The sequence below is a fragment of the Scyliorhinus torazame genome, chromosome 1 (assembly GCF_047496885.1).
Source record: "Scyliorhinus torazame isolate Kashiwa2021f chromosome 1, sScyTor2.1, whole genome shotgun sequence".
NCBI lineage: Eukaryota > Metazoa > Chordata > Chondrichthyes > Carcharhiniformes > Scyliorhinidae > Scyliorhinus > Scyliorhinus torazame.
Window position 1 is genome coordinate 99,560,512 of NC_092707.1, and position 23,120 is coordinate 99,583,631.

At 45.2% G+C, this 23,120-nt stretch overlaps 1 protein-coding gene across 7 annotated transcripts in view; it reads left to right on the forward strand.

The window, feature by feature from the left end:
* depdc5 (DEP domain containing 5, GATOR1 subcomplex subunit) overlaps window positions 1-23,120 on the forward strand; it is a 265,638-nt gene that overhangs the window by 181,068 nt on the left and 61,450 nt on the right. For 5 of the 7 annotated variants that reach the window (XM_072498598.1, XM_072498564.1, XM_072498572.1 and 2 more), the window contains exons 32-37: window positions 3,619-3,681; window positions 9,190-9,365; window positions 12,628-12,708; window positions 14,138-14,270; window positions 15,448-15,556; window positions 16,687-16,911. In XM_072498598.1, the coding sequence (XP_072354699.1) occupies window positions 3,619-3,681; window positions 9,190-9,365; window positions 12,628-12,708; window positions 14,138-14,270; window positions 15,448-15,556; window positions 16,687-16,911 (787 nt within the window). Of the gene's footprint in view, window positions 1-3,618; window positions 3,682-3,828; window positions 3,920-9,189; window positions 9,366-12,627; window positions 12,709-14,137; window positions 14,271-15,447; window positions 15,557-16,686; window positions 16,912-23,120 lie in introns of those variants that run through there. The other 2 variants (XM_072498581.1, XR_011940662.1) reach the window with 2 other exon arrangements.

Below are 23,120 nucleotides of genomic sequence, written 5' to 3' on the forward strand. Positions count from 1 at the left end.
TGGTCGCCGCATTATAGGAAGGATGTGGAAGCATTGGAAAGCGTGCAGAGGAGATTTACCAGAATGTTGCCTGGTATGGAGGGCGTAGGTAACTGCTTGTTGCAGAGTTCTTCGGAGGTTAATTTCATTTCCTGGTTCAATTTGAGGCATTTTAAAGGGGAAACGTCCCAAATCAAAGAAAAAATCTTTTAAAGCCGTAAAACAACCTTCCTTCACCTGGAATGACAGCACAATGCCTCAAATTGAACCAGGAAATGAAATTAACCTCCGAAGAACTCTGCAACAAGCAGTTCCCTACGCCCAAACCGATGATTCCGACCTTGAATACTTCAAAACCGACCTTTACATTTTCTCTGGACCTCGCGAGCCCAATGCCAGCTCCGACGCAAACAGTGATGATATGGTCCCAGAAGACAACGACTCAGACGAACCTTTCACCTTGCGGAGGCTACCCCAGTTCCAAATCCGAACCGCAACTAGACGTGTTGCACATTGACGACCCCGACGACTAATTCTTCGCATTTGAGGATCTTCAGCCCAGCAGATATGACATCCCAACTCATGAGTGCAGGATGGTGCTGCAGCCTGAAACTAAGAGACAGAGAGCAGTACCATCCCACAGAGAGCGGCCTGCTGCCACACAGAGCGTGGTCCACGCACCGCTCAGGGTTCCTGACTCTACGAAAGAAGACACGCAAGACTCCACACCGCAGTCCTTGCATGAACAAGAAGTGACTCCAGTGTCACAAGCCTCCACAGTGAGCTCGTGGACAGACTCCACGATCGAAGAAACGCAAGACTCCAGAGCGCAGTCCTTGCACACACAAGACGCGACTCCAGTGTCACAAGCCTCCGCAGCGAGCTCGTGGACAGCCTCCACGATAGAAGCAACTCAAGACTCCGATGCGTAGCCCTTGCAGGAACAAGACCATGAGGGTCTAGCAACCTCCTCTGACCAACTAGCGGCAGACGATGCAATTCTGCCATGCTCAAGTAAACAGCAAGAAGACTATGACAGTCTACCACGCTCCAGTGCACAGCAGGACGACCATGGCGGTCTATCATGCTACAGTGAAGAACAAAGCGACGATGACAGTCCAAGCCCAAATGAAGGACAACAGCAAGACAATGACAGTCCATCCACATTGTTTGCGCCACCAGATGAAGACTCTGACAATTTACCCAACCCAAGTGAACAACAAGCAGCTACTGAGGCTCTACCCACGGTATGTGAGACGGGTGACGACAGCATCCCACTTCCCATGCAAGATGTGCAAATTGACAGACCTCAGCTCATGTGTACAGAGGCACTCGGCGATCACTGTGAGACCACTGGTGACACCACGATACTTCCACCCTCATTCGCTCGAACCTCTCCACAAGTCAATGCATTCCTGCATGTTCCGACTCCAGACGTGCAGCTTCAAGAAATCTCAGCTGACTCCAGTGAACCTGCTAAGACTCCAGACGGGGAGCATCAACAAACCAACACTGACTCAGTTAAAACACACCAGACTCCAGATGGGGAGCAACCAAACGCCGACTCTGATTCACGTAAACCGGACTTTACTCCAGACAGGGAGTTCCGCAACCTTGGTGATGGCACGCTCAGGGTGACAGCAGATGCCACAACGACAGGAGATGGATCACTTAACAATTACACTGTGTCAGTAATAACAAGCAGCGGCTACAGTCCAAGAGGAATACACCAATATTCACCACAGCTATATCCACACATTTTTTCCACACCAGCAGTGCAGCCAATGACAGCTCATGCTGGACAAACCCAGTATTCAGGCATGCAGCAATCTATGCAGCATATTCTCAAACAGGCCAGCAGTACGGATTGCCCACTAATGGAATCAAGACCGAAGGAGGACTACTGCAAGCGCAATCTGCACTACAGACTGGATGCCTTAGTTACAGCCCAGGATTTGCTACACCCCAGCCTGGCCAGACGGCATATTCCTATCAGGTGCAAGGTTCTAGTTTCACACCATCACCAGGTATTTATGCGAGCAGCAATTCTGTTTCCAATTCGACAAGCTTCAACGGTTCTCAGCAGGATCACCCTTCCTGCACAGCATGTGGCCAGAACCAGTATGTAGTCTTATCCAACTTCTACATATGGCACATCCATGACCTCGAATGATACTGTTGATGGTACCTCTTCAACGTCAACACCTTATCAGCTACAAGATGCCATCCGACAGCACCATCACAAACATCGAAAAAGAAAGGGACTCCGAATCAGACAGCGAAGTGATTTGACCACTTCTTGGTTCCTGTGGCACAGGGACGTTGATGACGTTCATAACCAAGAGAGACATTTGACCATGATGATTGATGATTTTTGGACTCACACGAATGATTTCGACTTATTGTTTAATCACTGTTCCCATGACTTGTATATACCTTAACCTATCTACCTGTTTTTTGTTCAATTTTCTTAAAGTGTACAGAAAATATGTAACATATAAAAAAGGGGGGATGTGGTGATGTGCATCAATGTAAATACATGTAGACTAGCTAGACATTAGAGGGAGCACCAGCGACATCACACACACTCAACCTATAGATCAGTTAGATAGGACACGACCAATGGACATTCACGATACACAAGGAGGTGACACGACCACAGGAGGGCATTATACCAACCCATATATAAAGGACACCACACACATGATCTGCCTCTTTCCAGTGGAGACAGTCAGTGAGTAGAGACACAGGGATGATTCAATATTACACCCACCACGTGGATTGCAGCAACTGGTTAGTCAGCCTGGGTAGCTATAGTAGGATTAGCAGTAGTGTCGAACCCGAGTAATAGAAGTGTAAATAGTTTAATAAACGTGTTGAAGTTATCCCCACGTCTGAACCTTCCTTTGTCAAGTGCACCACAAGGAAGCCCCTCATGTTACACCTAGAACATAACAAATCAATGAGTAAACAGCGGAGGACAGAAAACAAAAATAAACATGGAGCAGGAAAAAATAAAATACCATTGAAAGAAATGAATTAGCAAACATTAGAAATAAAAGGTCAGATGGGATGCTGAAATCATTCTGCAATAAAATTGTTTGCCTCCACAGGAATACAATTTGTGTTCTGTTGCATAGGTCAGTGTTTGAAAATTCTAACAACGAGAACCTCTCCAATGTGCTTTCACCCTTCAGTGAAAATGGTGAATCTGATTGCGGATCTTCCTGTACAGCAGCTTGGGATATTTAACTGCATTAACGATTCTAGATAAATGCAAGTCATTGTTATTTATGGACTAAATTGCCCATCACAGAGACTTTTAAGTAGCCATTTATCAGTATGGCAATGGTGTCTAAACTGGCTGCAAACTCTACTGAATAAAAACCCCATTGCAGTTGAAGTAGAATCATATGTTTAATATGCCTGCGTAAGTTTTTCTTTAATTTTCCTGCAATCATTCCAATTCTGTGCACCGCAGTTTCCCAGGGCCTTCTAATCTCTGCATTTACATGTGTCTAGTATTGATGTTCCTGTGGTGTTTTTGGTGCAGTATGTTGCATATTTCCTGTCTTATGTTACTGTGATTACTCTGGCCTTTTGTGTGGTGAACTCTGCTTTTTACATCTCTGCTCCCAGGATGGGGTCTTCTTTCTGGAGTTTGTGCGAAGCCCCTGTACAGCAGCGACCAACCAACCTCCGGTCAGTCTTGTGTTGGTGTTTGAAATCTCTTCTTTCATACATCCCATTATTCCCTGCTAAATTAATACTAACTGCAGCTTATAGACTTTGGGGAAGGCAATTATCTCTTCCTGCTGGGATTTGTTTTGTCATTTTCTGTTCTTTTAGATCCTCCTCCGAAAGACATAGTCTGCCGTGGGGTGCGGTTCCTGGTCACCATCAGCACGCCACCCAAGTGATCCTACCTGTATGACTCTAGGTAGTATTGCTATGCTGTTTAGTCGAGAGCTCAACTTACTGACATTCTCAAACTCTCTCCCCTAGGGATCGCTGGGAGGAGGTAGAACTCTGCATGTTTTAAAAAAAGATTTCTTTTGCCCAGCATTGTGTGCTAACATCACTTGACCTACAGTCAACCATGGTTAGTACTGCTACCTCACAGCACCAGGGACCGAGTTCAATTCAAGCCTTGGGTAACTGTGTGGAGTTTCCACTTTCTCCCCATGTCTGTGTGGGGTGTGGCCATGGATTATGTATTCTTTCGAAGGGTCGGTGAAGACTCGATTGGCAGAATGGCCTCCTTCTGCACTGTAGGGGGTCTATTATTCTAACTCGGCTCAAAACTGCACAGGAATGGAACTAACAAACCCCCCAAAAGGTGCAAATAACTTCAAGCTCTACTCGACACCACTACTCAGAAGCTAATTAGAATATAATGTCTGCATGCAGAAGGAGGCCATTCGGCCCATCGAGTCTGCACCGACTCTCTGAAAGAGCACCCTACCTAGGCCCACTTCCCCGCGACCCCACCTAACCTTTGGACACTAAGGGCAATTTAGCATGGCCAGTCCACCTAACCTGCACATCTTCGGACTGTGGGAGGAAAGTGGAGCACCCGGAGGAAACCCACGCAGACATGGGGAGAAAGTGCAAATTCCACACTGTCACCCAAGATTGGAATTGAACCCGGATCCCTGGAGCTGGAGGCAGCAGTGCTAACCACTGTGCCATCGTGCTGCCTTTAAGTCTTTAGGTAGCTAGAACAAAATCTCTTTAGTTTTTTTTTCCATTCTTTATTCTGAAGCTAGTGAAACATTGTTGCTGCTTTCCCTGGTCCATGTGTCATGGGGATTATGAGGAAAACATAGCTTCTTCCAGCAGCACACATTCTCCAGGCTCATTAATGGACCAATGCAGGCAGGCAGTGGAGGATATGAATTGAAGGGGAGAATTGTTGGGAAACTTCAAAGGGACGGTTGGAAGTTCGACAGACTGCCCTGTATCCCACCCCATAACTATAGCCAGCAAGAACTAGCCACTGCTTCCTTCCTGGGCTGCAGCATGCAAAAGGAGGGAGAGCTCCAGCAGTCCTGAGGCATTCTAACAGATTTACTTTTGTAGTGCAGATGATGGATGAAAGAACAACACTGAATAACAGCCTGAAAAATATCCCAGACCATTTGCGCAGTAAATATATTCCTCACTAAAATATTTCCTCGGTGACCTTTTGAATACTACCGAAAGGTTTTATTGGCGTGTTTTTATTTATTTTCTGCCATCTGGCCAAATGGACATTGCATAGATTTTGTCTATTGATTTCCCTGCCTGGTTTCTTGGAAGATGTTAACACCCACTGTCTTAAGTCTCCAATCAGGAAAGGTGGGCTGGTCAACCAAATGGATCCAGCGCAGCCAAGCCTCAGCCTGTCCTTGTGTTGTCCATTGGCTGTGAATGTACTATTGCCAGGTTTGCGGATGACACAAAAATAGGTGGGAAGGCAAATTCTGAGGATGACCCAAAGGGTCTACAGAGGGATAGAGACAGGTTAACTGAGGTGGGCAAAAACTTGGCGGATGGAGTATAATGTCGGAAATGTGCAGTTATGCACTTAAATAGGAAGAATAAAGGTGCTGAATATTATTTAAATGGAGACAGACTGCAGAAAGCTGCAGGCCAGGGATTTGGGAGTTCTCATGCAAAAATCACAAAAAGCTAGCATGCAAGCTCAGGTAAGGGCAGCACAGTGGCGCAGTGGTTAGTATTGCTGCCTCTCGGCGCCGAGGTCCCAGGTTTGATCCGTGTGGAGTTTGCACATTCTCCCCGTGTTTGCGTGGGTTTCGCCCCCACAACCTAAAGGTGTGCAGGATAGGTGGATTGGCCACGCTAAATTGCCCCTTAATTGGAAAAAATTAATTGGGTACTGTTAAAAAAAAAAAATTTAAATGCAAGTTCAGGTAATAGGGAAGGCAAATGGATGTTGGCCTTTATTTCAAAGGGAATGGAGTATAAGAAATAGGCAAGTCTTGCTAAAACTATACAAGGCACTAGTTAGATCACACCAGGAATACTGTTAACACTTTTGATCCCCTCATCTAAGGAAAGCTACGCTTGCATTTGAGGCAGGGCAGAGAAAGATCACTCAGTTGATCCTGGGAAAAGAGGGATTTTCTTATGAGGAGAGATTGAGTAGGTTGGGCCTGTACTCCTTCGGAGTTTAGAAAAATGAGAGGTGACCTTGTTGAGACAAATAGGATTCTCAGAGGCTTGTCAGGGTAGATGCCGAGAGGTTGTTTCCCCTCTGAGAGGGTAGTGAATCTGTGGAATTCTTTCCCGCAGAGGGCTGTAGAAGCTGGGTCGTTATGTATGTTCAAGGCTGAGATACAGATTTTTAATCAGCGAGGGAATCAAGGGCTATGGGGGTAAGGCGGGAAAGTGGAGTTGAGGATTATCATTTCAGATCAGTCATGACCTCATTGAATGATGGAACAGACTCGATGGGCCAAATGACCTACTTCTTCTCCTACATCTTATTGATTTTGGGAAGTAGCCTTCCTTGATTTATTTTCACCCCTCCATAGCCGGAAACAGTCAGCACAGACTGAAGATTGAATCTGGACCCACCATTTTGTACCTCCTGGTGTTCTCGCTCATTGAACCGTGAGGGATAGCTTTCCTAAACTTCTGGTGTTGTGTTTTCTTACTCATAGAACCACACCAAACAAAGGGGCCCGTTTGACCCAATGCTCCTGTGCCAGCTGTTTGAAAGAGCTGGCCAATTAATTCCACTCCCCATCGCTCTTTCCCTTTAGTTCTGCCAATTTTTCCCCTGCCAAGCATTTATGTAAATCCCTTTTGAAGGTTATTGCTGATATATCACGCTGACAGTTTTTATCTTTGCCTCACTGATTAAAGCTATAGTATTCTTACAATGTTCTGCTCTTGCAACTTTGAAATGGTCATTTAGAGCTATATTACATTCGTAAGGCGCTGCCCTTCTACTGCATGCCACTCATTTATTTATAATATTTCCTGATTTTGTTTCATCCTTGCTTTCCGACAGTTGCTATTGCCAGCTGCCTGTAGTTCCCTCAAAACATACTCGTCACCCATTTCCAGACTGCATTAACCACGAGGCTGACAGGCCTGATGGTCTGTTTGTGCCTGCCAGATTTCCCCCCTCTCAGTAAAGGTGGCTATGGGCTGCCACAGGTGAGCACATAGGGCAAGGAGGAAAACCTGATTTCCTTAAAAAAAAAAAGAATCTTCAGTATTACCATTCGAGCACTGAAACACTTCTCCCAACTCAGACAGAAATTTGGCCCCAAGAGTCTTCTAAGCTATATAAGGGGGTGGGCAAAATTTGGCAGATGGAGTATAATTTTCAACGTGTTCGGTTGTCCACTTTGGCAGTAAGAATAGAAAGACAGAATATTATTCAAGTGGAGAGAGAGACTGCAAAAATCTGTGGTATGGAGGGATCTGGCTGTCACCATACATGAGTCACGAGACATTAACATTCAAACACAGCAAGAAATTAGAAAGGCAAATGGAATGTTGGCCGTTATTGAAAGGGGATTGGAAAATAAAAGTCTTGCTACAACAGTACAGGGCATTGGTGAGACTGCACGTGTTTTGGTCTCCTTATTTAAGCAACAATATACTTGGAAGTGCAAGCAGTTCAGAGAAGGTTCATTCAGCTGATTCCTCGGCTGAAGGGGTTGTCTTTTCAGGAAAGGTTGGCCAGGTTGGGCCTATACTCATTGGAGTTTAAAAGAGGGAGAGTTGATCTTATGAAACATGTAACGTTCTGAGGGGCTTAACATTGTAGATACTGAGAGGATGCTTCCTCACCTGGCGGGGGCAGAGATGATGAGGAATTTCTTCCCCAGGATTGTCGTTATTCTTTGGAATTCTCAACCCTGGAGTGCGGTGGAGGCTGGATCTTTGAATATATTCCAGAATGAGTTAGATTTTTGATCCACAAGTAAGTTGAGGCTTATGGGGGTAAGGCTGGAAAGTGGAGTTAGGTTACAATCAGACCACAATCTTATTAAATGGAGGCGCACACTCAAGGGGCCAAATGGCCTATACCTGCTCCTATTTCTGATGTTCTTGTGCAGGATCAGCTCTCTCAAGATGCCTGAGCATCAGTGCCTCAGGAACCTGGGCTATCACAGCAGGACACTACCTCCTGGAACAGTGGAACAGCTGGGCGTGTGTTGGTAATGGTTGAGAAGGCAGCGTCATTCAGTTGGCGAGACTGCTATTTCTCTTCCTTCGGAGCGCTTGCCTCACTGCAGCCCCTCTGGTCACACAACAGGATTTCTGGTACAAGCTGAAAAATCCCAAGTGCAGCTAAACGTGCTGAAATCTGCCCTGATCCTTTAAACAGAAATCCCTCCTTTGACGTGATGGACATGCCACCCCATCCTCCCTCCCTAATTTACCAGGGGAATGCAGAGGTGGGATGTCAATCAGTTTGCTCTGCTAAAGAGCAACAGCTGGGTGGAGGGATGTCCAGAGAGATGGGTCAATGTCCAGAAATCGATGGTGAAACTGAAGTGGGAAGCATCTTCCCATAATTCTCCCTCTTGAATGAAAACCTTTTGTGTGGATGTGCTTTGAGAAGCCACCTTGTCCCTCCAGCCAATGACTGCTCACATGGGATACAAGTTGTCTTCTATTTGAAGTACCAAGCTTATGTCTTTGTCCCTGGAATGGAACTGACGCTGTGTAGAGCAAAATCACTGGGCCAAGAGGATCTAGAGTTGACTGGAACTGGGCTGTGTGGTCTAACCCAAAAATATTTCATCTTTCCTTTTACTACCATACTAAACCTATTTGAAGGAACTCCTTGCAAAGAGCTTTATCTTGTGGAAATTTGTAACAAAATTACAACCAATTCAGTTTCTAATGGTGAACTCTGTCTAACAGCTTTTTAACCTGCCTTGTGTAGACTAATGGACAACCTGGCGTTGCTAATTCTCAGTGCCATTCTATCCTGATTCAGCACCCTGTTTTGAGCAGTGGTAAATTTATTCCGGGCTATTTCTGTTCAGTGTACGCTGCTTCTGCATTTCCCTGAATGGAAGTCCTGATTGTGGATGTGTGACTCTATTGAGCCGGGTTTTCAAACCGTGTCATTACACTTTTTCCAGTTGGGGTACCCCAGTGCCATTTTTTAATTTTAAATGGTACAAATGTTCCTTATATTTGTATTTATCTGGATTTTAAAAATCATGCACACAGGTCCAAGGAGAGCAGGTGCCGACTGGCACTGACTATTTGGATTACAGCCCAGCTTCAGGAGCCACAGCACTAACTGCGGACAAATCAAGCACATCGGGTAATGCCCAGACCTCTGCCATGGGTGCCACTCAGGGGACAGGGGACCAGCCTCCTGCCCCTGCCACTTTAGAGGGCAGGTAAGGTTGTCACAAATTGGACAAGTATTGATCGAGGTGTGTTTCACCACCAAATAGTGCTCTCTTTATGCAGAATCTTCAGTGTTTTCTTATATTTATTTTTCCCAATATGACTGTGCTGTATTGTGAGAATGGGATCTGCATTAGAATGTGTAGGGTATTCATTTACTATAGCCCAGGACTTCAGATCTTCAGAGGCCGGATGTACCCCACAAGATGTGCTATGGGAACCCTCTGAAGTCCCAATACACTGACTCTGTGAGAGCTGTATGGGAAGTTTGAACTTCCGGCGCGCAATTCCCCTGTTCCCCGGGACCCTCCGAAGAAGTTTTCAACTCTGAGTATAAGTTGGAGAGTTCAGACAGTTCTGATTTACTTGAATGTTACCTGACTAATGTTACTTGGCGTACATAACAGGAAATGTAAGAATGAAAAACCTTAGTCTAACTCCAGGCTAACTATGACAATTGACTCCCTCACCCCAGCTATCCCAGAATACCCACTCTGCTCCATTACTATCCCGTAAAACCCACACTGCTCCATTGCTACCTTGTAATGGGCAGCATGGTAGCACAGTGGTTAGCACTGCTGCTTCACAGCACCTGGGACCCGGGTTCGCTGTACCATAATACGCACTCTGCCCCATCGCTATCCCATAATATCTATTCTGCTCCATCGCTACCCCATCATACCCACTCTGCCCTGTCAGTGCCCCGTCAGTACCCCATAATATCCACTCTGCTACATCGCTACCCATAATACCCACTCTGCCCTGGCGCTACCCCGTAATACCCACTCAACAATTGGAAGGTCCGGGATAAAATGAGGAAAGTCATCAGTTTATAAATAATGTGATTGATGTTTATGTGTCAATTGCTGCATCTGCAAGAAATAAACTGAATTTATTTATTCTTTCACGGTATGTGGATATCACTGGCTAGGCCAGCATTTGTTGCCCTTCCCTAATTGCCCTTGAGAAGGTGGCATCGAGCTGCCTTCTTACTGCTGCAGTCCATGTGGGGTAGGTACACCCACAGTGCTGTTGGGGAGGGAGTTCCAGGAGGTTGATCCAGTGACAGCGAAGGAACGTTGATATATTCCCAAGTCAGGGTGATGAGTGACCTGGAGGGGAACTTGCAGATGGTGCTATTCCCAGGTATCTGCTGCCCTTTCCCTTTGAGGTGGTAGCCTCAAAGAAGGCTTGGATTTGTAGGGTCAAACAAAAAGATGGGTGTGTTAATCACGGGTTTGGAATTCTGCTGAGGAACATTTAAACAATGCATTGTTCGCACCCTGCAGGTATTATACCCAATATAAGTTCTTGAAGAGAAGGACTGACTGCGTTAAGATTCTCTACTTCGCTGCTGTACATTGCTAAGTACAGCAAGGCTATAATATTAGCAATGTCATTTGTATATATGGAAAAATAACCAAAAATATTTAGCTAAATTTTTGCAATAAATTAGGCACTAGATTGCTCATCTCACTAAGTGTGGGAAATCGGAAAATGTGATGCAAGTTCAGCACGAGGTGCTTTCTGAGGTTGGGGCTGAAGCACATTTCTGGGGCAGGACAGAAAGAATGTTTTATGTGACATTAGATTCTTTTGGACCTTCCCTTGGAGTGTCAACACTGGCTGAAATGGAGAGTGGTGAATCGACCAGAATTAATATTCATCACCACATTTGTGAACGAGACTAAGGAAAATGGAAAGGTTGATTCCGTCCTGTCTCTTCCTGGACCATTCCCAATATACACCTGCTTTAGGAGGATGGGGCAGGGCTGTGGTGCACAGCCTGCAGAGACTTTTAAAGGGGGAAAAGGTCTTCCATTTTAAATAAATAAAAACAGGAAATGGTTGGAAAAACTCAGATCAAGCAATACCTGTGAAGAGACAGAGTTGACTTTTCGGTTTGATGATGACCCTCAGCAGGTCATACGTACAAACTTAGGAATAAGGAGCAGGAGGCAATTTGGCCCCCCGAGCCTGCTCCACCATTCAATAAGATCATGGCTGATCAGATTTCAATATCAATTCCACATTCCTTCCTACTCTTGGTAACCTTGTTAATCAAGAATCTATCGTGCGCTGCCTTACAAATATACAAATATTCTGCTTCCACCGCCTTTTGAGAAAGAGTTCCAGCGACTCACGACCCTCTGAGAGAAAAAGAATTCTCCTCATCTCTGCTGTAAGTGAATGACCCCTTTTTTAAACAGTTCGATGGGCGCGATTCTCCGAGCCCCGCGCCAGGCTGGAGAATCAGCGCAACCGCGCCCCGACGCCGGTGCGCGATTCTCTGAGGTGTGGAGAATCGGCGCCATTTTCGCCGGCGCATTTGACGCGCCGCGGGCAGCTGGAATCGGCGGGGCCGCCGATTTTCCGGCCCGGATGTCCGAGTGGCCACGTGGAAAAAGCAGAGTCCCACCGGCGCCGTTCACCCCTGGTCGCTGCCGGCGGGAACTCACTGGCCCACGATCGGGGCCCACCGATCAGCCCCCCCCCCCCCCCCCCCCCCCCGCGTCTACCTTGTTGCGCTGCCGGCCCCTGAACCCCTACGCCATGTTGCGTCGGGGACTGTGCACTGAAGAAGTCCCCCGTGCATGCGCAGGTTGGAGCAGCCCAACTGCACATGCGCGGGTTGGCATGGCACCCATTTGGCGCCGGGAAGGGAGGCTGGAGCGATGTTCACAATGGCGCGAACACATTGTCTCCATTTTGGAGATTCGCCTGCTAGATTCTGCTACTAGAGGAAACATCCTTTCTACATTCCCCCATCAAGTCCCCTCAGGATCTTGAATGTTTCAATCAAATCGTCTTTTACTTTTCTAAGTTCCAGATCGTAACTAACAAATCCTTTTGGTCAGAGAGTGGTTCGAAAGTGGAATCCATTGTGGTTGAGGCAATAGGCTTCGATTTTTTCAAAGGGAAACTAGATGAGCTTGGGAGAGAAAAGGGAATAGAAAAACATGCTGAAAGAATTGAGATGGAGTGGTTGGTATCGGAAGAGATTTGTGTGCAATATAAACAACAGCACTGACTAGTTAGGTCTATTGTCAATCCTGTGCTGCTAATTTGATGTAAATATCCTAAATTGCATCACATAAGCCGCAGGGAGTTGAAAGCTCCTCGGAAACTTTTTTTTGATCACATAGTATTGTACAATGTGACTCCTTATTGTGAATCAACATATCCAGCTGAACTTGCTCACAGGCTCACGAACATCTATAATATTTAATGTCTTTTGTTACATTGCAACAGCCAGCTGTCCTCTGGGATCGCAAATTCACTGACCTCCTCATCATCACTAGCAGAAATCCTGGAAACAATGAAGCACCCCACGTGAGTGTTAAATTTGCCATCTTTGTCCTGTGCGTGTGTTTACGAGAGTGACTGCACTTGTACACCTGAGGGGCGGGACCTCCTCTAAGATTGTCTATTATATTTTATGAAGTTTATTTACCAGAAATGTATTGGGTGTAATAGTTCAGTTTTTCGTAATAGTATATGAATGCAAGGGCTTCACCCACCTTTCTCGGTGAGAATGAGGATGAAATAGTTGAGACCCGCAAGAAATCATTTAGGAGGAGAGCAGACCTGATTAAGAGTTGCCTTTCATGTAAACACTGCACTGCCAAATTTGTCAGGGTGGACTGGAAAGGGTTTCCTCTCACTTTGTAGTGCATTAGATGTCGGCCACACAGTGCTGGCTCATGCCTAACACAAGCACCAATCACCACTGTTGGTTGAGAATGCATAAACTGCCAGTGGTCTGCCACTGGATCGACCAGCTTTTCACAGACTAGGGAGAAGTTCCATAGTACAAAAGCAAAATACCGTAGACGCTGGGAATCTGAAACAAAAACAAAAAATGCAGGAAATGTGCAGCAGACCTGACAGCATCTGTGGCGAGGGAAACAAAGTTAACTCTTCAGGCTGAGATGATCTTTCATTAGAACTGAACTCAACGTTAAATGTTAAGTTACATAGTGTTGACGTGCACCAGGTGATACATTGGGCTGGAACACAGGATAGCTATTGCGCTTTGAAACCAGCATCAACTAAATGTACCTGTGCACCCTTAGATCAGTTCCTGATCGATAGCAAGTCCACAGCACAAAGCAGCCCATAAAATAGCAATTTTAGTGTGGAAAATGGCCCAGGAGCTTCAGAAGGATTGGGAGAACAAACATTGAGCCAAGGAAAATAGATTTTCGAAGCACAACCAAAGGCTTGGATCAAGAACTGGGAATTGAGAAGGATATTGAAGGGAATTGTATTCAAAAAGGCCCCTTCTTAAAAATGGTACAGAAACAATATTTGCCCTGTAACTGTACCGTGTGAGCAGCAGCTTTGCAGCTCCTTGAGTTTAGTGCGCCTCAGACATACCACTTACAGCTCTCGCATAGCTGATCTAGAGCTCTGCGCTCAGTTCTGACTAAGTGGCCAAGGGTGGTGAGGAGCACATTTGATTGAAAGAAGTTTGACATTGAATAGCGAGTCCACAAAAATCCCAAATCTATTCAGAATCGGGCACGAATGGTAGAGAGGTCACTTCAAAATACACGATTTTACCATGTGTTGTTGAAACGTACAGCATTGTGTTGGATTACTCTAATGTTGGAAGTGTACCTGACCTCAGGGTTTGCTATTTGTGTGATCAATTAATATGACACTATGTTAATACACCGTGTTAATTAATAAGACAGTGCAAACCATGCTCTGAAGTTATGGGGACATCTAATAGTTTCTGCTTGTTCTCCACTCCCAGTACTGGTATTCAGCTGCTTCCAGAACAGAGGGGGCTGCACCCCAATTGCTTCATCAGCGCAGAGGTGGTCCACTGGCTTATCAGCAATGTCGAAGGTGTTCAGACTCAGCCTATGGCCATTGACATCATGCAGGTAGAGTACACAGGCAACAATACCACCACACTGCGAACCCGACACAGTTTGTTTCTGACAATTTGAAGTCCCTTGTTTTGTGTTGAATCAGCTAGCCTCAGCCGCAGCTGTGTACGGCCCACGTTGCCTCAGCTCCTCCTCGTCTGAGAAGGGTAGTTCAGCTCAGCTCTCAGCTACATGGTCACTATCCCATGACACCATATGTGTCTGTGTGGCTAGGAGGCATGATCAGACATGGCTTTGATGCCTTGTCATCCTTGGCCAACTAGCTAGATTCTCAAATTAAGAATGGAGCGAAATGACAAAGGGCGAGTGTCACCATTGAGGTCCTCACAAATGTTTGCGCCTTGGAGAGGTGGGGAGGGAATTGATTAATAACCAGAAAATGCAACTTCCCTGAAAGCTGCAATGAGGTGCAAACATCGCCAAACCAAGCATTTGAATGAACGTTAGCACTGATGGGGAAGTGGTCGATATCAGTAGTGCTAAATAGACTCACATTGGATTGGCAAGCTGTTTTTTGAAGTCAATGGAAAAGTATATAAAACTAGCGATGGAGTAAAATGGATTGCTGATTCACACTGATTGAAGCAGTTTTATACCTTTTCAATCCCTCCCACTTGCTATTTTTGACTACTTTAGTGTTTCACTTTAAATATCCTGATTTTCATCTCACGCTGTTTCTATTTTTAAAGTCCCTGGAGTTTTTAAGCTACCTGTTTTCCAGAATTAGTCCCTCACAACAGTATTGTAACAACCTTTGTAAATCTGGACTTTTAAAAAAGCTTTTGGAGCGCTGTTCATCAAATCTCCTGTCCTTGCGAAACTCCCCAGATCCTTGATGTTCCAGCATCTCTGCCAAAGCAGACATTCAGAGGCCGACGCAGTGAGGGGTTGGCTCGGCCTCCCTCTGCATTCTTTTCATGTGTGGTGAGAATCAGCTTCCCCAAAAGACCCAGCCAAGATCTGAAACCCAGTGTGTGTGTGTGTGTGTGTGTGTGTGTGTGTGTGTGTGTGTGTGTGTACGTGCGCGGGTGTGCAGACCATCCTTTGATCCATCATGTTGACACAGGGACACTTGCGCGACCCCTGGGCTCTGCTGGGTTTGCTGATCTTGGCACAGATTTAACTACAGGACTGTAAAACTGACCATCCCTTCCTGTGTACCTTTTTACAGAAAATGCTAGATGAGCAACTTATTGTCCATGCTTTTGGGGAGTCGATGCGGGTGTTCGTGTACGGCTTCTACCTGTACAGGCTTGTCATAGACAAAGACACCGAGAAAGGTAAAGTTGCACTTGAGAAAAAAAATGGTAACTGGCTTGTTAATGATGGCCTCTGCTTAAAGAATCATAGGACTTGTATTCCTCTCAAACCTTTCACATTACCACCCCACCCCCACAGACCACATGACAACTATCCTCTCTTCCCTTCAAGGTGAGAAAGCAGTGGGTGCAGGTAATGTCTTCTATAGAATCCCTACAGTGCCAAAGGAGACCATTTGACCCATCGATCTGCACTGATTCTCTGAAACAGGACCTTACCTAGACCCACTTGCCCCGCCCTATCTCCGTAACCCTATAACCCCACCTAACTGACACATCTTTGGACACAAAGGGATAATTTAGCATGGCCAATCTACCTAACATGCACATCTTTGGGCTGGGTGAGGAAACTGGAGCACCCGGAGGAAACCCACGCAGACTACAGAAACACTTGAAGCTTGATCCATGCTCGGGTTTTTAGAGAGCAGCCAGATGTGGTGCAGACAGTTCACCTGGGATACCTGATTTGTCCTTTTCCATCACATGATCTCCATGAGAAAAAGGAGACTTTATAGGAATAACTTTGTCTGTCAGGTCTCCAAATTCCTGTTGGTATTGCAAATTGGATTTTCTTTTTTTTAATAAATTTAAAGTAGCCAATTCTTTTTCTTTTTCAATTAAGGTGTAATTTAGCGAAGCCAATCCATCTAACCAGCACATATAAAACCCACGCAGACATGGAGAGAATGTGCAAACTCCACACAGGACAGTGACCCAGGGCTGGGATTCAAACCTGGGTCCTCAGCGCCGCAGTCCCAGTGCTAACCACTGCGCCACACGCCACCCGACTTTCTTTTTTAATATATATTACTTTTGGGGGAAGTCGATACCTGGTACCAGAAGTGCCATTCATCAAATGAGACGTTAGATCGAGGTTTCGCCTGCCCTTTCAGATGGATGCGAAGTGATCCAATGGCACATTTATTTGTTTCTCTATCTGCATAAGTTCCTAAAGTTTCTCCTGTTTCTGTGGGGTATAACTGCAGCCTTGGGCCATGTATTGTTGATTAGAAGAATGATTAATTCCTGTATCGGATGTCTGCTTGTTAAACTGCTTCAAAGTGACACTCTTCCCATTCTCCTGCTTGCAGGCAATTTGCAGTCTTCCACTATCTGGTATACGTCAACAATGGACGACCTGGCTGCATTCCAGCGCAAGTGGTTCGAGGTGGCTTTCCTCACCGAAGAACGGCTTCACGTTGACATTCCTGCCTTCCTGTTACCGTGGTTACCCAGTCGGCCAGCGTCCTATGCAAGTAGGCACAGTTCCTTCAGCCGCAGTTTTGGAGGACGAAGTCAAGCCGCAGCCTTACTAGGTAGATGCACACCACAGGCAGCAGGGGAACGGTCTCCAAGGGAATGAGTTCATGTGGACAGCAGCCATGCGCCCACCCCCTCCCCCCAACATTCTCCACGTCAGCTGCTCAGGCTATTTATTTGTCTGTGTTTATCTATTCTGTGTCTGCTTCACAAGGTTAAAAACCCCTGGTTTCATCTTAACTTTCTTAATCTAGAACCCATATGACCTCATTCAGTTTTTAATGTTCATAGTGACCTCACGTACATGACGATGCTTGGAATACATAAGGTGCTTGGTTTGTTTATAGAATGAGAAATCTGAGGAGGGAGCTGTACTTCCTGTTCAAATTATGTCTCCAGTTCTCCTCGTCTTTGTTACAGAAATGAAAAATAAAAATCGCTTATTGTCACAAGTAGGCTTCAAATGAAGTTACTGTGAAAAGCCCCTAGTTGCCACATTCCGGCACCTATTCGGGGAGGCTGGTATGGGAATAAAGTATTCCCGTATAAAAAGTATTACCAACATGGATTTTATTCTATTTTTTTTGCCAACTCACCAAAGCAGATCCTTCTGGCTTCCCTTTCTTTCTCTGCTTAGCAGTGGTGCTGCCAACGTCCCAGAGTTCAAAGAGGGCAGAGGCTATTGTTTCAAACCAGGGCCATCAGACTCTAGATGAGCCTCGGTATCTTTTTTTAAAATATAAATTTAGAGTACCCAATTCATTTTTTCCAAATAAGGGGTCAATTTAGCGTGTTCAATCCACCTACCTTGCACATCTTTGGGTTGTGGGGGCGAAACCCACGCAAACACGGGGAGAATGTGCAAACTCCATACGGACAGTGACCCAGAGCCGGGATCGAACCTGGGACCTCGGCGCCATGAAACTGCAGTGCTACCACTGCGCCACCGTGCTGCCCTACAGTATCTTTTTTTAAATAATAATCTTTATTGTTACAACTAGGCTTGCATTGCAATGCAGTTACTGTAAAAAGCCCCTAGTCGCCACATTCCGGCGCCTGTTCGGGTACACAGAAGGAGAATTCAGAATGTCCAAATTACCAAACAGCATGCCTATCGGGACTTGTAGGAAGAAACCGAAATCCACGCAGACATGGGGAGAACGTGCAGACTCCGCACAGACACTGACCCAAGCGGGAATCGAACCTGGTACTCTGGCGCTGTGAAGCAACTGTGCTTAACCGCCTTGTGCGCCAGTATGCAGCAGAGCTTTCTATCATCCAATGGTTCCTCATCAGTGTAAAACAGGCTAAAGTTCAGATGTTCATTGACATGAAATGCAGTGGCTTCCTCCCCATACATTACCCGACTGCAGTGGCTGCGAAGGACAGAGGTGCTTTGAACCAAGAACAGCAGACCTTCCCTCAGGCTTTCCTTCACATTCAAAGGAACCAAGCATCTTGTATTCACTTTGTTAATGAAAACATCAACAATACTTTTTGTTTTAAATTCGTTCTAGGGATGTGGGCATCGCTGACTATTTTTGGTTACCCTGAGAAGGTGACAGTGGACCTTCTCTGCAGTCCATGTGGTAGCTTGAAGCAGCAGAGTGCTTTGCAAGGCTGCTTCAGGACGCAGTTAAGAGTCGGCCATGTTGGTATGGGTCTGCAGTCACATCGAAACCGGGCCCAACGTGGATGGCAGGTTTCCTTCCCTCCAGGACATTAGTCAACCAGTTGAGTTTTTAACCACAATCTGATAGCTCCATTGTTAAACTGATAACAGCGTTTCATAATCTCAAACTGCCACGGTGGGATATAAAGTCGAGTTCCTTAGCAAATGTGTTCAAACCTCTGGGTCTGTCAATAAGATTAATCATTGCACTACTGTGCCATATATAAAACTACTGAGCCAGGTTAGTGCAGGGTCGAGGTTAGGGTTTTGGCACATGCAGCTTTCAGTCAGTCACCTTGCTCCACCCCTATCTACACCCGAATTTCAAGATTAGAACAGAGGTCACTTTGATGGGCTGTAATGAGCACAGTGATCTTAACGATCAATCGCTTGATAGTACAGAACTTGAATATTGCTGAGAAGAGAGGCATGTTGTTGAAGCTTTTCGTCTTTCACTCACCAGGACCAAAAGCAAGAATGCTAAATTTGAGACTCACAACTATCTATAGGAGAAATTAGCCAGTCGACTCTGATTGGCCAAGGCACTGCCATGGAGAAAGCAATGGGGAACTACAGGCACCCCAAGCTAAGAAATGTGATATTTTTGTATGTGTCCTGAAATTGGGGCTAATTCATGTGATTAGGATAGTGTAGAAACTTAACTCTTAAACTACCAGCTCCGAGAGGCAAACAAGCTTTTGGTTCATTGTGAGATTGGAACAAAAACTAATATTGCAGTTTAAAGCCAGGTAAAAATCAGGAGTAATGTTAATGTTTAATAACATTTCAATTTAACAATGAAAAGTATTTTTAAATTAAGTATTTTTTGCCCTGCCTTCCTTCTCTTTTTGTTTTAATTTTGGTTAGAATGTTTTTCCATCCAGTTTAATCTGATAATTCTCATTAAAGTTTTGGATATGGGAGCAACTTTGAAGGAAGTTCCCTTTCATAGTCTGAGGAGAGGTTTAATCCTGTCATAGGTATGATGGATTGACTAACTGTTTAAAAAAAAATACAGGCCATCAAAGCTGGGAGTACTGCTGCTTCCAGGCCCAGGGGTGTCTGGATAATTAAACTAATTCATGGTGCAGGAAATGTTTATTCAGATAAATCTTTGAAAACAGAGTGAATCTTGACTAAATTGAATGAAGCCAATGGACTGGAAGTGGCGGTTTTAATTTTGCAATACCTCCGAGCTCATGACTGAAACTGCAGCAAATGGAGCTTCCTGAGTACAGAAAAGTGTAATGAGTGGAAGATAGTTACATAACAGATTATGTATGCAAAATCAATTGGAGTGATTTACAGCAGAAAAGCCTCCAGTCGTGAGTGACAAGGAAATTACCCAATCATCTCCGTCCTGACGGGGGCTCTATGCAGAAAGTGAAGGTGTGACTTGAAGTTGAGTGGGAATAAATAACCATCCAGAATCCTAAAACCCAGGCCCTTGTTCTCCACACAACGAGGCATATTATAAGTTATTTCATTCATAATTGAGGGTGCAACTTGTTCACCTGCCTGTTGAAGCAGACCTTACAGAATTGACAAATTTCTTCCAACAATTTCCAACCAGTAAGCTTTACTAACCACAAGCACCCAAGGAATGCCTATTCTGACAAAACTCTGCATTGTTTCCATGATGATGTAGCCTCCAGCTGCTATAATCCATTGTAGCTGTTTGATACCCAGCCTTCAAGCTAATGTACTGTATCCATTCTCTTTTATGGCTCCTGGTTAGTAGCTAATGTCCATTTAAGCTTTTGCTTAATCCAACCCTGTCCACATGATCTCATTGGTTCCTCTCTTGGGTGTCATTGGCCGATTCGATATGCTGAACCTGTGATGTGGAACTGCATGTACAAATAGAGCTCAGGAACAAGCTCAAACAACACACTTTGATCGAAACTCCTTATCACCCCTCCAACCCCTCAGTAACCTGTCCCTTTAGATTATCCTGCATGATCTCCTTCGTCCTTTCCTCTTCGATATGGTAAATCTGTGGGTACGGTGACTCGGTAACTTAATTCTGGAAAGACTTTAAAGATCTTGGGAGATGGTGTTCCCCTGACCTGGTGCTAAATACCTTAGGCTGGGAAGTCCCCACCACTCTGAATTGAGTGTGCTAATTTTGACCGCGGTGAGGGATTGGAGAGGGGAAACCCAAACATACTCCCTGTAAATGATCACCATCCAGGGACCCATACTGGAGAGTGTGGGTGTTTTGTGAGGAGAGAACCAGGTTTGTTTCCTCAACCAAACTTGCTGGCAACTGCGTAGAAAGGCCACATGCCAAAAGATTCACCAAGGCCATTGCATTTGTTGAACCATTCGTTCCAATTTATTGTTGTCCAGGGAAAAGGGGTAAAGAATTGAAGATGGAAATATGTTGTGATTGTTATTACGATATTAAGCATTGAATGTTTCCATTCCTGTCAGTACAGTTTGATCTGTTGATATCTCATGTGTCCTTATTTAGGTTGGTTTGCTTACCTCCCTTTGGATTACCACAGCCCCATGTGCCTTTTACAGGTGTGACCACATACAAGGGGGGTGGGATGCTTGACTGAAGACTTGCAGCTGAGAGACTAACTCCTGCTTTTCCTCCCTATACCTAATGTGCAGGAAAACCCAGCCCCTATCGTAATGTCTGAGTTCAGCAGACCTATGGGAGGGGAGGATTGTGTGGGAACATGAGCACAGGCTCATTTCCCACTGCTCTGTCAGACATTGGGAAGGCTGCAAAATTGTAGTAATTGTCTAGCACATTATTGCATGTTACATTTTTAAAGCTGTGACATTTGTGACTAAAGGGCTGTCCCAGTCCACAGTTAAGAGGCCTGGTAATTGTCAAGATCAGGCCTCTTATCCCTGTATACTATTTTTCTCTCTCTGGTAATCTCTCAAAATGAGAGGACACTTGCCACAGAGTCCATCCCATTGCAAGAACCTGCCCATGGTGTTTTTTAACTGGGGAAGGCTGTTGTTCTGCAGTGGTTCTGGCTGATCAGGAGACCTGTATACTAAACAATAATGTAAAATTCTTCAAATTTCACCAGGCAGGAGAAAACATGACCCAAAATATTCCCACGGTAAACCTCAATAGATTGTTCAGAAGTCACCATTTGTGGGGGGGGGGGGGGAGTCTCAGCATTGGGTTACTGTTGAATTTAAAATGCATTGTTTAAGGTTTTCCCTGATAAATTAAAAATATTGATCCCTGCAGGTGGGAAGAAAGGGGTAAAGTAAAAGAGAGGTTAATATTCCAAGACACACCAAATACGGTTTTCCCTTTCAGTATGGATTGTATTGTTTGTAATTCTGAATTCCAACACAAAGTGACAGCTCCATAGAATTGAGCAAAGAAAATGCTGGGAAAACTTAGCAAGTGCGGCAGAATCTGTGGCGAGAGGGCCAGAGTTAACGTTTCCGCTTGATGATCTTTCATCATAGGATGCAAAAGGAGGTCATTCGGCCCACCGAGTCTGCACCAACTCTCTGAAACAGCACCTGACCTGGGCCCACTCCCCCGCCCTAGCCCCAAATACCCAACTAACCTTCTTTAAACACTAGGGCAATTTTCAGCATGGCCAATCCACCTAACCTGCACATCCTGGACTGTGGGGTGAAACCGGAGCACCCGGAAACCAAAACAATTCCGATTTTTAGAATCTGAAATATTTTGATTTTGTATTGGCTCCACTCAGTTACTTTGCAGAATATAATCTAACTTGGGTTTATGCCGACTTTGCTCCTCAAAGCCATTTGGTAATGTAGGAAACACAACCGCTATTTACACACCGCAAGATCCCACAAGCTATAATGTGTTTTGACCAGATCTGTTTCTAGTTGACGGTTGTGGGAGAAATTCCCTTGCTGTTCTTAGAAATTTTGCCAATGGAGAATCTTCCTGGTCCCCCTCAGACAGAAGGCAACAACATGCATTTATTTAGCACCTTTGACTTCATAAAACAAGGCACCTCGGTTGAACATCCAAGAAACCTGTTTCTTTTGATGCATTTTATACAGACATGTGAATTAGGAGAGGGAGTAGACCGTCCAGTGTCTTCAGCCTGTTCCGCCATTTGATAAGATCATAACTGACCTGATTGTAACCTCCACTTTCCTGTCTTGCCTCCTAAACCATAGACTCCTTTGTCAGTCTATCCAGCAGCCTTTTAAATATATTCAGTGGTCCAGCCTCCACTGCGTTCTGGGGAAGTTAATGCCACAGATGTAAATCCCACTCAATTTGGTCAGAGTCTAGGTGCTCTAGGAGGCTGCGGTGATTTGCAGGAGAGTGGAATTAAAACATCAGAGGAAAAATGCACCTCAGTGGCCCCAGGAGCAGCAGACTGGGACCGGTCCCTATACCATGAGTTCCAGTTAAAATCAGCAGGCTAGTTAGGTCAAAGAATTGGATATAACCTGCAGTTATTAATGGGGACTTTTAATATAAAACGGTATTTGACACTGGGTGATACAGTTTCACAGTGATTAGCAAAGATGCCTCACAGCGACAAGGACCCGGGTTCCATTCCGACCTCGGGTGACTGTGTGGAGTTTGCATATTCTCCCCGTGTCTGCGTGGGTTTC